General features: G+C 34.3%; 1 protein-coding gene across 7 annotated transcripts in view; it reads left to right on the top strand.

Annotated features, from left to right (window-relative positions):
* The window catches only part of Atrx (ATRX chromatin remodeler), a 292107-nt gene that overhangs the window by 215097 nt on the left and 61984 nt on the right, over positions 1-15026 (top strand). For all 7 annotated transcript variants that reach the window (XM_063246118.1, XM_013153686.3, XM_013153684.3 and 4 more), the window contains 3 exons: positions 7024-7154; positions 8177-8265; positions 8392-8564. In XM_063246118.1, coding sequence (XP_063102188.1) covers positions 7024-7154; positions 8177-8265; positions 8392-8564 — 393 coding nt within the window. The remainder of the gene's footprint in view (positions 1-7023; positions 7155-8176; positions 8266-8391; positions 8565-15026) is intronic.

Here is a 15026-nt window from a genome sequence, read left to right as displayed (position 1 = left end):
CAGTGGTGGAGCCAAGCATGAAACTCCTGCAAGATTTTTCCAGATATTTAGAGGTAACCACATCCCAAAGTTTTAAACAACAACCTTGATATGATTTTCAGGACACTGGAGAACTCTGTATAAAATATGTTATGTCTATAGTTCATGATATATTACATTGGTAATTTGCAGATACAATGATCCAATACTAGTTAGTTCTCAGTAAGCTTTTTATTTTTTATTTTTTGTTTTATTGAGACAGTTTTGCTATGTAGTTCAGGCTGGCCTTGCACTCACTTTGTAGCCCAGAATGGCCTCAAACTTGGAGCAATTTTCCTGTGTTAGCCTCCCAAGTACTGTAAGTCTGCTCCACTATGTTCTACTGAAAGAAACAACATTTTAAGAAAGGAAGAAATTGAAATTTCCTCTATATATCCTACTGATTTATATTAGAGTTATATTTATTGGAAATAAAAACCACATAATGAAGATAAGCTGCATGGCCAAAATAAACATTCTTTTATACTCAAAGGATCACTGGTAGCCAAATGTTGCAGCACATGACTGTAATTCCAGCACTCTGGAGGCTAAGATAGGATGCTCACTGTGAGTTCAAGGCCAGCCTGAACTGCATAGTTAAACCTTGTCTCTAAAATGCCAAACAAAAAAAGCCCTTCCTTTTCTTTGGCCAGTTATGTCTAAAAACGTGTTAGGAAAAAATTTCCATAATGGAAAATAGGTCCATGAGCCTTAGGAACATTTTCTGTACAAATGATATGGTGTGTGATATGTAATTTTTCTCACACAGTATCAGAATTCACTTTCATTCTTGGAGAATGGAATGATGATTAACTTTAGGTTACTTATTTTGGAATCTTTTTCCTTCATATTATTATTATTATTTATTTTGATGGGAAGAAAACAAAACAGTAAAACAGGACAAAATTTGTGAGAACACCATTGGATTTCAAAAACAAGATACATGGAGATCTCCCCATACTTTCTGTATTGCATATTGCTATCCTCTAAATAGATCCTCAGGCTGCCGGCTTTAGGCCTGCAAAGTCAATCAATCAATACAAACATTAAGTTGTTTTTGTGCTTCAGTTACTGTCATCTCAGCTTGTGTTCCTCTGAATCAGCTGGTGTCCTATAGGGAAGGTAGGGCCTCTTCTTGTCTCCCAGCCTACTCAAGGGCTGCCTCACAGGAAGGACAGGTTGACTTCTTGGTTCTCTTCCCAGCCTGCATGGTGCCTCTGGCTCACAAAAGTTTGGATTGACTTCTTGGTTCTCTTCCCAGCCCACATCTCTGCCTCTGGCTCACAAAAGTTTGGATTGACTTCTTGGTTCTCTTCCCAGCCCACATCTCTGCCTCTGTCTCACAGGAAGGGCAGGTTGACTTCTTGGTTCTCTTTCTGGCTCATGACTGCTGCTGGCTCACAGGAAGGGCAGGTTGACTTCTTGGTTCTCTTCCCAGCCCACAACTGCACTCCCTTCATATGAATTTTTAAAATACAAACGACTTTCTATAATGGATAAAACTGCTACAGAGAAGATCAGTAATGAAATGGAAGACTTGAACAACTCTAAACAAACTAGACTTGAGATCCTTAAGAGACAGTCTCTCCAATGGCAACAAAATACACATTCCTATCAAGTATACATGGAACATTTTCCAAGATAAACCAAATATGTTAGATCATAAAGCAAACTTCAATAAATTCAAAAGAAGTCGGATGTAATGATGCATGTCTGTAATCCCAGCCCTCAGGAGACTGAGGCAGGAGGATCACTGAGTTTGAGACCAGGGAGGCTATAAAGTGAGTTCAAGGCTAGCCTGAACTGCCCTCAAACCCTATCTTCAAAAGATCTAAAATAAGTGAGTAGAAAGAATTTTTTAATATCTATTTATTTATTTTTGATTTTTTGTGACAAAGTCTTGCTATGTGGTTTAGACTGGCTTTGAACTCATTACATAATGTAGGCTCAAACACATATAGATACCCCTGCATCAGCCTTAGGAAGTAGTTTTTTAATGTTTTTTTTTTGGTTGTTGTTTGTATTTAAGGGACTCAACATGATGCTTTGATATACATTTCTTTAGTAAAATGATTATTGTGGTGGAGCAAATTTACCTATTTATCATCTCACAGTTACTTTCACGTGTGTAGTAAAATACCTGAAGTCCACTCACTTAGGAAATTTACAGTATATAATTTTATTAACTATAATCCTCATGCTATGCATTAGATCTAAACTTACTTGTCCTACAGAAGTCAAGTTTTGTGTCGTTTAATCTCCACCTCATTTTCTCCACTTCTGTGCCTCTGACAACCATCATTCTTTCACTTTTATGTATTTGAGGGTTTTAAAAATTTTTATGATTCCAAACAAGATGCCAACCCCTTCCTGTGAGTCTTTGGCAGCCACATGCCATGGGGAGGAGAAACAAAAAGCCAACCCTTTCCTGTAAGTCAGTGGTAGTTGTGGGCCACGGGGAGGAAAAACAAGAATCCAACCCCTTTCCATGGGCAGTGGCAGCTATATGGACCATTGGGAGAAGAAACAAGAAGCCAATTCCTTGCTGTGAGCCAGTGGCAGTCATGGGATGGAAGGCAAGAAGAGTTGGCTCCCACCTTCCCTTCCCCATAAGCAACCAGCTGATGTGAAGAACCACAGGTTGGGATGATAGGTACTAAGATACAAAAAAAAAAAAAAAAAAAAAAAAAAACAGCTTAACGCTTGTAGAGTTTAGTATTTGATTGACTTTGTAGGCCTAAAGCCAGTGGTCTGAGCATCTGTTTGGAGGCTAGCAATATACAGTGTAGCAACTATAGAGGATCTCCTTCTGAAGGTGGTAGCAATTGTTAATTCCTTATTATCCTATTTTAAAGTTCTCTTATTTTTTGTTTGATTTGGGTTTATTCTGTTCTGTTTTGTTTGATTTTATTGTGTCTGATGGTGTGGGCAGCTATTTTGAAGGTAAGAGACGTTATGGTAGCCATTGTTGATTTCCTGTTATCATTATTTTGTTTTGATTGGTTTTATTGTGTTCTGTTTTGTTTGATTTTTTTAAATTGAGTAACAAGTCCTGCACTTGTAGCCTAGGAAACAGGTCTTCAGTACAAACACTTTTTTTTGTGGTACCAGGGATCAAACTCATGACCTCACACCAGGCGCTTAGGCCGCTGAGCTAAATCTCCAGCCATCAGTGCAAACTCTTGTTTTGTTTGATTTTGTTATGTCTGATAGTGTGGGCAGCTATGTTGAAGATAACATTAACATTATGGTGACCATTGTTAATTTACTTTTATTCTTTTTTTGAAGTTCTGTGTCACTTTCACTGTTTTCTTTTGACTGGCTTTACTCTGTTTTATTTTTAAAATTAAAAAATGAATAAACAAAAAATTATGATTCCACATGTTAATAAGTTCATACAGTACTTGTCTTTCAGTGTCTGGCTTATTTCACTTAGCATAATATCCTCTATCATCATATTCTTACAAGTGGTAGAATCACCTTTGTGAGGTTGAATGGTATATTTACATTATATTATATATACTTTTTAAATAGAATTTTAAGGTGCTTTTATATTGTTTTCTACATTGGCCGCACCAAGCTACATTCCTCTCCTCTCATAAACATAAAATTACTTGTCTTTTTGATTATAACTATTATTACAGGTATGTAGGAAGCATTAGCTCTTTGTGCTTTTGATTTGCAGTTTTCTAATGGTTGGTGATTTTTTCATATACCTGTCAGCTATTTTAATGTGATTGTAGAATTGTATATTCAGGTCCTTGGCTTATTTTTAATTTTATCATTTATTCTTGCCATTGAGTCTAGTTTCCTATGTATTTTCTGTCTAATACATGACTGACAAATATTTTCTCTCAACTCATTACCTTTTTATTTTGTTGTTCTTTTTTCTTTACCATGAAGATACTTTGTAGTTTGATATAGTTGCACTTGTTAATTTTACTTCTTTTCCTGAGCTTTTAGTGAGATAGCCATAAAATCCTTGCCAAGACATACATCAAGGAAGGTATTTTTGGTTTTGTTTTGTTTTTTGAGATAGGGTCTTACTGTGTAGTTCAGGCTGACTTTGAACTCTCTGTGTAGTCCAGGTTTGCCTCAAACTTATGGTAATTCTCTCGCCTTAGTCTCCCAAGTGCCAGGATTATAGGCATGTACCCGTATATTGGTCCAAGGAGGTTTTGTTGTTTTTTTTAAATTCTGGAAAGTGTACAGTTTCAGGTCTTATGTTTAGATCTTTAATATATTTTCAGTTAATTTTTGTGCATGGTGTAAAATAGTCCAGTTTCATTTTTTTGCATATGTTTGTCCAGTTTTCCCATCACTATTCAGTGACATTTTTTTCCCATAATTTCTTTTTGGTGGACATGTTGCAAATGAGTTGATTGCATATATTTGGATTTATTTCTGGGCTTTCTGATCTGTTCTTCTGGCCTGAATCTGTTTTTATGTTAGTACCATAATGTTTTGATTACTATGTCTTACTAGTATAATTTGAAATCAGGAAGTATGCTTTATATCTTTTTTTATTACTTTATTAATATTAAGAAGAAAATGTAAAAAAAATTTTCACAACAAAATAATGAAAAAGTAACAATTGTTAATAAATTACACAACATTATCTTTAGTCACTCAAGTACAAAATATGGGCATAAAAATTACTTCAATCAATATTAGCACAACCTTTCCTATTCAGTGAACTAAGTGACACTAATGGTATAACTAACTTGCACTTTGTTTCTTTTCCCTTCTATCCTTTCTCATTTCTCCTATCTTAGTTTCTTCTTTTTATTAAACAGTTTCCTTCCATTTCACAATGACTATTGTATATTTTGAACCTTATGGTTTCACATATGTCATTGTGGTATGATGTTTTTCAATCATTCTGGGAAGATACACAGAAGGGGAATACCTGGGTTGAATGGGACCGCTAATCCTAATTTTTTGAGGAATCTCCACACTGATTTCCACAGTGTTTATACTAATCTACTCTCTAACCAACAGTTGTAAAGGGTTTCTTTTTCCCTACAGAACCAGGAGCATTTTTTATTGGTTGATATATTTTTTTAAAAAAAAATTAAATGATTTTTCAATGAATAAGGGAGAGGATGAGATAAAAGGGGGCATAACAACATAACAATACAGATTAAAGCATAACACTTTCAGCAATCTAGTGCTTCACCACCAAATAACCCGACTTAATAGTAGTTACCATAGAGTCTTTTTCTTTGAAATATTTGAATATAACTTCATATGCTATAGCATCAAATATATCAAGACTGTGTAACACCATTCAAGTAGATGAAAGCATTGTAGAGTATTTAGAACCAACTAACAGAAAAAAAATGATCAATGGTTTCAATATTATCTCTTTGCCTATAGCAATTTTGTTTATACTACTACATACGATAAAGTCCAGCAAGTTACAACATAATAAAATCAATGGAGACAGAAGAACCATATTTTGGTATGGCTTTAAGACAAGATGTTATTAAATCAGCACTAGCTATTATTATGTCTTATTTTCTTCAAAGTGGTTGTTCATTGCATCACCAGCCATGATATCAAACAGCCCAGAATAAAGCCATTCCAAGTAATGAGTGAGAATTTTATAAGGCTTCAAGGCCATATAATGGGGAATCATGGTTATCACGTACTTTTATATGTTTAATTCATTTCCTATACTAGGGAAACTATTCGGAGTTCACAGATGTGAGTTTGATTTAGTTCACTTATGAGTATGGTTTCAAGCTGCGCCCATTTATTGATAAATACCTCAATGTGATCCTTCTTTATAGCTGAGTAGTACTCCATTATGTAGAAGTACCTTGTTTTGAGACAGAATCTCACTAAGTTGCTCAGGCTGGGCTTGAACTTGTTATCCTCCTGCCTCAGCCTCCCAAAATGCTTGGAGTAAAGATAATGCAGTACTGCTTGTGGCTAAAAGAAAAGAAAATACAGAAAATGGATAGTGGGGCCAGGGTTGTAACTTACTAGTAGGGCACTTGGTTAGCATACATGAAGCTTTGTATCCAATTCCCAGAACCCAAAAGACTCAAAAAAAGTTGCAGATAGACAAAGATGCTTTATACTTATTTTTTTCATTTTGACCATTCTTTTGCATTTTATGCTTAGATATTTTTATCATATTAGTGAAATATGTATTCATTTTAATTTTTTCTTGTTTTGTTTTTGAGACAAGGTTTCATTTATGTAGTTCAAGCTGGCCTTGAACTCACTTTGTAACCAAGGCTGGCCTGAAACTCTAGCAATCCTCCTACCCCAAGTGCTGGGGTTATAGGCTTGTACCACCAAGCCAAGCCATCATTTCATTTTTATAGAAAACTATTCTGTTCAATTTATTCTAGACAGAACAAAGCTTATTTTTGTATTTTCTACATCAAAAATAGTTCATTTTCAAAACCTTTTTCAAGGTAGCATAATTAGTGTTGCTATGGGACTGTGTGGAGTAATGCTTCATCTAAAACAGAAATTTGTAATCCAGGGTCCATCAATAGAATTTATGGCACATTAAAAACTTTTAAAATTGTATTTTTTCAGTAACTTCTAAAATGACAGCATTTTTCCAAGCATGTATAAGCTCAACAAATTACAGTAGTATCAATGATAAATTGCAACTTGGTTACCAATAGAAAACAGAAAGTATTTTATGTGATGTTTTTGATAACTCCAAATAGTTTAAATTCATTAGTAGTTCAAACTTTTAGTTATTGTATTACTATATTTTGTTACTATATTATTTTTTTAAAACCACATATTTCTCTTATGCATTTCTTTTTAATATTATGATAATTTCTGTGTAATAGGTTTTGTTTATAATATTACTTATGAGTTTCAAAATGTTATTTTAAGTCATAAGATATCTAAACTTTTCCATACTTTCAAAGGGGTCCGGGTCATTGGTAAGGCTATAACCTCTAATTTAGAAGCAACATAGTTGAAAAAAGAAATCCTTGTCTCCTCAGCTATTTCTTTTCTTTTGATCAGGAGTGGGTAACAACAGTGAAGGTGGAAGAGGAAAGGCAGGTGCAAAACTTTTCCAAGATTTTCAGATGTTAAGTAGAATCTGGACTCATCCTTGGTGTTTACAATTGGACTACATTAGCAAAGAAAATAAGGTAAGTCAGATTCCTAAACTTGTTTCAAAAGGTATCTACTTAGGACAGAATACCTTAGAGAAAAGGTCACCTTTTCCTTACTGTATATTTTGTATTTCATTAAATTTGTATTTCATTAAATCAACCTCTTTTTCATTATTCATGTATGGTACAGTATATAATAATTATATTCATTTTAACAGAATTGGTACATATACATTTCATGTCTTGATCATTTTTACTCATTTCCAATTCATTTGTATTTGTCTTGAATGCACTTGTGTGAAAGGAGTTTTAAACTTTCTTTTATTGAGCCCATTTAATAAATTTTCTTTAAATTGAATGTGATAATGCTCATAATTTTAGCACATGAGAGAGCGAGGCAGGAAGATTTCAAATTGGAGGCCAGTCTGGGCTTCATAGTTCAAAGCTAGTGTAAGCTAGATAGCCAGACCATGTCTCAAATAGAAATTAAAAATTTTGTATTTGGAAATAATTTTAATTTTGTTCCTGGTTTTTTGAGATGTGATCCCACTTTGTTGTGCAGTCTGGTCTTGAAACTGAGGCAATCCTCCTCCTCCAACCTTTCAAGTGCTGGGATTATAGGCGTTCATCACCATGCCTGGCTTGAAATAATTTCATAAACTTACCAAAAAGTTACAAAAATAGCTCAGTGCATTTCCTTGTATGGTTTGCCCAGTTTTCCCTAATATTAACATCTTGTATAACCATAATACAATGATAAAAAGTAAGGCAGGCATTAACTTTGTTACAACACTATTAACTGAATGGTGGATTTTATTTGTCCTTTATCTTTTTTTGGCCTTTATCTTTGTTTCTACTTGTGTCTTCTTTCTTTCCCAGTTCTCCCATTCCATGGTCTTTTTGTCTGATCTTTTCTGTTTCCTCCAGCCTATGATAGTTCCTCAGTCTTTCCTTTCTCAAGACAATTAATTTATCCTTTAATGAAATAAAACATCATTGTAATTTCCAGTATAAACTGAAATAAACTATTGAAACATTTTTCTTTTTTTTTCTTCTAGGGATATTTTGATGAAGATAGTATGGATGAATTTATAGCTTCAGATTCTGAAGAAACCTCCATGAGTTTAAGCTCCGATGATTATACAAAGTAAATTGAGTATTTTTGTGTCCTGAATTGACACTTTTAAAATTTCTTCTTGCTGATTGTCCTCTGGTAACTGACTTTTTAATTTACTGCGCTTTCCTAGTGTCTTGAATTTTTTTCTTTTTTTAGAAAGAAAAAAACAAAGGGCAAAAAGGGCAAAAAGGATAGTAGCTCAAGTGGAAGTGGGAGTGACAATGATGTTGAAGTGATCAAAGTCTGGAATTCAAGATCTCGTGGAGGTGGTGAAGGAAATGTGGATGAAACAGGAAACATCCCTTCAGTTTCCATAAAGCTGGAAGAAAGTGAGTCTAATGATTTTTGCCTTTATTATGGAACATTGATTTAGAAAATATTAAGTCATTAGAGCTTTTTCTAGTCATTTATTACTTTTACTATTTGACTCAAAGGAATTTTATTCCTCATATTTAAGAGTCTTAAGATGATTCAGTACATATAGTTAAAAAATATCTGAGAAATTTTTAATTATAAGTAAGTCTCTTTGTGCTCTCTGATATTTGGGAGGAAAGGAAAAATGTTAAAACTAATGTTTATTTTTGCATGTATATACTTAAACTCTGTTGTTCTGATTGTGTAGGCTAACATTTCTTGAGTGACCTTCTAATATAGTTGATATCTTTAGTTGTATAAATTAGTGGTAGAACTGAGATTCAAATCAAGTTAAGTAATCACAGAGATACTAGGTATTTTCAATTAACTATGTAGAAATAATCAGAAGCATTTCAAGGAGTGAAATTTAATTATAGATAACTATTAAATAAAACTAATTTTAATCATTTAGTCTTTTTCTAATTCTTCTTGATCTATAATTGTTAATTACTTTGTTTCCTCTGAATCATATACAGTGTGAGTCACCCTTATTTGTTTGTTTACCTTTTATCCCTCTCTTGTATAAAAGTTTTATATTGAACTCTCCATCAGTTTAATTTGTCTTAACTCTGTTTCTTGGACCTTTAAAGCTAGGTTTAGGGCTGGGGAATCTCTCAGTGGCACAGGACCTGCCTTGGCAAGCACAAGGTTTGGAGTTCGATTCCTAATACAAAAAACCTAGGTTTAAAAATGTCACAATATATGAAATATCAAACCTCTGAAGAGAGAACCATGTAATATTTGGCAATTACGAGTTGTAATGCAAAGCAGGTGAAAAGAGATTTACTCTGGAGTCCAGTGAATGATCCTGGGTCAAATAAGAATGACTGGTCTCATGGCCTGCAGCAGAACCAACATGGTGATTCCTTATTAAACATTTCTATTTAGTATCTCTACAGACAGGTGGCAGCCTAACCATCTATTTTTTTGAAGAGGTCAGAAGAGTATTAAAAAATAAACTACACATTTTCCTCTTTTTTTTTCTTTTCTTCTGCTCCCTCTTCCCCTCTTTATTTACAAAAACTTTCTGTCCATTTTTTCCCAACATTGTTTTTTTTTTTTTTTTCTTTTCTCTGGAACTCTTACCCTTCTCTTGGTCCCCTTCTCATTGGAACAATTTTTTTGCCATTGCCCAATATCTATTATAGCTGGCCATGGAGGTGCAGTCTTGTAATCCCAGCACTTGGGAGGCTGAGGCAGGAAATTCACTGCAAGTTTGAGGCCAGCTGCAAAGTGAGTTCAAGACCGGCCTGAACTGCATAGTGAAGCCCAGTCTCAAAAAAGTTTAAAAAAAATCTTTTAGACATTTTGGTCCTTATTTACATTTTTGGTTTTTCACACTAGAGAAGCAATCTGATATTTGCCCATGTATGTCTGACTTATTTTAAAAAATGTGGTCTCAAGGTATATCTATTTACCTAGAGATGTCTCAAGTTTATTATTCTTTATGACAGAGTAGTACTCTGTTGTATGAAAACTAAAAAATAACATTGGTGGATGGACATTTGGGCTGTTTCCACATTTAGCTATTATAAACTATTCTTTTTTTTTCCCATTCAAAAGTGTTATGAGATTATAAACTATTCTGTTGTAAACATGAATGTGCATGTATTGCTGTGGTGCGATGTTTTTAATTCTTTCAGGAAAATACCAAGAAGATGAATGGGACCTGTAACCCTAGTTTTTTAGGAATCTCCACACTGATTTCCAAAGTGATCGCACTAGTTTACACTCCCATCAACAGGGGAAAAGGAATTCTTTTTTCCCACAGCCCCTCCAGCCTTTATTATTGGTAGATTTCTTGATAATAGCGATTCTTTCCCGAGTGAGATGGAATCTTAGAGTTGTCTTAATTTGTATCTCTGAAATGACCAGTGATGTTGAACATTTTTTCATATTTTTTTTTTTTTTGCAGTTTCGACTTCTTTATCTGAGAGATGTCTATTCATTTCAGGTGCCCATTTTGAATTGGGTCTTTAAATTTGGGGGCGCTGATTTTTTTGAGTTCTTTATTCTAGATATCAGACTCTTGTCTGAGGAAAAGGCGGCAAAATTTTTTTCACACACTGCAGGTTGTGTTTTCACTCTGCTGGTTTCTCTTGTTGTGTAAAAGCTTTTTAATTAGATGAGATCTTAGTTGATTCTTTGTGATAGTTCCTGTGCAACTGGGATTTTGTTCATGAAGTCTTGCCTAAAACAGTGTCTTAGAAGAGTTCTACCTATTTAGATTTAGATTTAGTTTTTCCATTTTGATGTTAGGGTAATGTATGGTGAAAAATATGAGTCTGATATTTTTTCTGTTTAAAGACAGGAGCTCACTGTGTTGTTTGATTGTCCTTGAATTCACTAGATAGCCCAGGCTTGTCTCCAACTCATAGTGATCCTCTTGCTCAGCCTCCCAAATGCTAAGATTATAAGCCTGGGCCACTCTACTGTGCTATGGATCTACCTTTAATGTTTGGCATGTGGAAAGCCAGTTTTTGTAGCACCATTTATCAAAGAGGCTTTTTAACCTGTGAAGATATTTGGCTCCTTTGTCAAAGATAAGGTAGCTGAGTATGTTTGGAGTTGTTTCTGCTAATCTGTTTCATTGATCCTTGCATCTTTTTTTTGCCAGTTACATGCTATTTTTATCATAGTAGTTTGCTAGTATAGTTTCACTTAAGAGATTGTGATACCCCTTCCATTGCCTTTGTTTTCCAGAATTGCTTTTGCTATTCTAGGCCTCTTCTGCCTGCAGATGAATTTTAGCATTGTTTTCACTAATTCTGTAAAGTATGCTATTTGTATTTTGATCAGGATTGCATAAAATCTGTGTATCAATTTTGGAAGTATGGCTATTTTCACTATATTGGTTCCTCCTACCCAAGAACAAGAAATATCTTTCCATTTTGTGATGTATATTCTTCAGTCTCCTTTTTCAAAACCATAGTTTTCAATGTAGAGTTCTGTTCCTTTGTTAGATTGATTCCTTTGGATGCAATTGTGAAAGGTCTGCTTTCCCTAATTTCTCTCTCGGTGAATTTGCATACAAGAAGGCTAATGATTTTTGAGTACTGACTTTATATTCAGCTATGTGACTGAATTTGGTTATTAAATCTAGAAGTCATTTGGTGGAATTTTTGGAGTCTTCTGTTTAGAGTATCATAGCATTTCGAAATAATGATAATTTAGCTTTTTCCTCTTCTTATTCCTTTTATTTCTTTCTCTTGTGTAATTGCTCTGGCTAATATTTCTAGAACTAGATTGAATAAGAGTGGTGTATCCCTCTCTTATTCCTGATTTTAGAATGAAAGCATTTAGGTTTGTCCATATGATGTTGGCTGTTGGTTTGCCATAGATGGCTTTAATCAGATTGAGATAAAGAACATCTATTCCAATTTTCTGTAGGGTTTTTGTCACGAATGGGTGCTGAGCTTCGTCAGATGCTTTTGCTGCATCTATCGAGATTATCATGTAGTTTTTGTCTTTGACTTTGTCGCTATGGTGTATTACATTTGTTAATTTGCATATGTTAAGTCATCTTTGCATCCCTTGGATGAATCCTACATAGTCATGGTATATAATCTTGATGATTTCTTTTGTTTGCCAGGGGATTTTTGGACATATGTTCATTAGGGAGATTGGCCTGTAGTTTTCTTTTTAGTTGGATCCTATTCTGGTGTTGGTATCAGGGTAATACTTACTTGTAGGAATAAATTGAGGACGATCACATACCTTTTCTTTTTCATTAATGAGTTTGAGAAATACTTGCATTTGATCTCTAAATTTGTTGTAGAATTCTACAGTGAATCTTTCAAGGCCTGAACTTTTCTTTGTTAGTAGGATTTTAATTATATCTTCAGTTTCATTGACTGATACTGATTTATTTAGAATTTTTATATATTCTTGATTAAGCTTTGGTAATTCATAGGTATCTATGAAAACCCTTTTTTATTTTATTTTATTTTAAAGAGAGTAAAAGCAAGCAAAAATAAAACAGAATAAAGCCAATAAAAAATAGTGTAAGTGACACAGGACTTCAAAACAATAAGAAATTATTATGGTTTATGTTCAGATGGCCACCCCGCCAGGCCTCACACAATCATGGATGTGGCCAAATCTAGCGTTGGTGACTGATTAATTGTCTAGCACTCAGATTGTTGTGAGTGTTATACCCACCCAGGAAGGGAGCCAGCATACAGTGTAAAGGCAGGAAGAAGGCGTGTCTTTCTCTCTTTTGCTGTTGTACTTGCTATTTATGGCCACCATGAACCACTGTCCCTCAGCCATGCCATTTTGCCATGGAGCCAACTGAGTAAGGACCGAAACCTCCAACCTGTAAGAAATAAACCTTCCCTTTCCTAACTTTGGGTGTCACGTATTTTGTCTCAAAACCAAGAGAGAAAAGTAACTAAGAAATCACTAATGGTTATCATAATGCCTCTTGTTGTCTTCAGAATACCTACAAATACCTTCAGACAGAGTAAAAGTCAAACAAAACAGAACAGAATAGAACCAAGAAAAACAAAACAATGAATGAAAGTATGAACTTCAATATAAGACAATAGTAAATCCAAAATGGCTACCATAATATATCTTGTTATCTTTGAAATAGCTGCCCATGCCATCAGATATAATAAAATCAAACAAAACAAAACAGAATAGAACCCATGTCAACAAAACAATGAAAATGATACAGGACTTCAAAACAAGATGATAGGGAATTAACAATGGCTACCATCTTCAGAAGAAGATTCCCCCATAGATGCTACATTGCAGATTGTTGTCCTCTGAGTAGATGATCAGACTACTGGCTTTAGACCTGCAAAGTCAGGGAAACCCTAACCAGTGTAAGCATTAAATTGTATTTTACTTCAATAGCTGTCATCTCAGCCTATGTTTCTCTGAATCAGCTGGTTACTTACTAAGGGGGTGGTGGTTTGGCTCTTCTTGTTTCCCAGCCCACACACTGGAAGGGGCTGGCATGTGGCTTTCCCCCAAATGGCCCATGTATAGTGTTGATTCGTAGAGAGGGCTTGCGTCTTGATGACTCACTGTTCTCTTTCTCTTCAGTCCACAAATGGCACTGATTTATGGGAAAAGGGTGGCATCTGGCTGTCTGCCCAGCAGCCAGTGCATGGTGCCAATTTTCAGGGATGACTTATTTCTTGGTGCCTTTTTATTCTCTTCCCTCCTGAAATAATAACCATAAATGTTATTCTGTGTTGGTGATACTTTGGGATACCTAGAAGAAATAAATGCAAAAATGAAGCATCACTTTGGAAAAACATGACTTTAGCAAAGGCTACCCATCATTCTCACATGTTATAGGTGCAGTAAAAATGACATGGAAGGAAAATCTGTAGACTACTCAAAGGAAGCAAGGTAGAAAAAAGTTCACAACAAAAACAAAAAGAAAAGGTTAACCGTCAACCTGAGGAAAGTTAGCAAAATGAACAAATAGCCTGAAATAGACTTTAAAGAACTTCAGATACGAGAACTATTAGATTAAGGTTTCAAAATAAGTGTTTCAAAAGTGCTGTTTAAAAATTTGTAAGTTTCCAGGCATGGCGGCTACATAGTAAACTCAAGACCAGCCTGAACTACACAGAAAGACTATATTTAAAACAAAAATTCTAAGTATGACTTAATGCCAGGCAATTTAAAACTTAGATAAAATGGTATGTGTGCAGGTATAACCCTTGGGAGGCATACATAAGGCCCTGGGTTCAGTCCTCAGCACCAAACAAACCAACAAACTAGACTGTGTTCAAGAGAAGTGAAACTGAGTAACATCAAGCATTCATTTCAGTTATGTCATGGTAGTCAAAACTGAGAAACAATAGATATCTATGTACAGGAGAACTCTTTAAGTGATGATATATCCATGAAATGAAATTCTGCATGGCAGATAGAATAATTGAATGGAAGCTCAATGTCAAGCCTGAATAAATCCTGTGTGAAAAACCACATTAAATGAAAAAGTAATTTGTAGAATGATGTAAGTAATATGGTACCACTTATATATAATTTTTAAAAAATGCAAAATGGTGTTCAGATTAGAAATACAAATGTAATAAAAATAACAACAAATGCATACAAGTAAATACAGAATTTAGGGGCTTAGTCACCTTTTAGAAGAAAGAGAATGAGGTTAGATGAGGGTTACATGTTAAGCTTCAACTTTATCAGAATTTACCAGTGTTAAAATTTGATGAAGATGAGATTTTGAAATAAAGCTATTCATTATATTCTATATACTTTCTGAGTATATAAAATGTTTTAGAACAAACATTATTAAATATTAAAGTAATTTGTATTATAAAGGAATTGAAGTAAAATATGTAATCAGATTAAACCTTTATACATTGGTACCTCGGTTTATGAACTTATTT

The sequence above is a fragment of the Cavia porcellus genome, unplaced genomic scaffold (genome assembly GCF_034190915.1).
Source record: "Cavia porcellus strain 051 isolate PalLab524CR breed Dunkin Hartley unplaced genomic scaffold, mCavPor4.1 scaffold_3, whole genome shotgun sequence".
Taxonomy (NCBI): domain Eukaryota; kingdom Metazoa; phylum Chordata; class Mammalia; order Rodentia; family Caviidae; genus Cavia; species Cavia porcellus.
The sequence above is the reverse complement of the archived record's forward strand: the minus strand, read 5'-3'. Positions and strand labels throughout refer to the sequence as shown.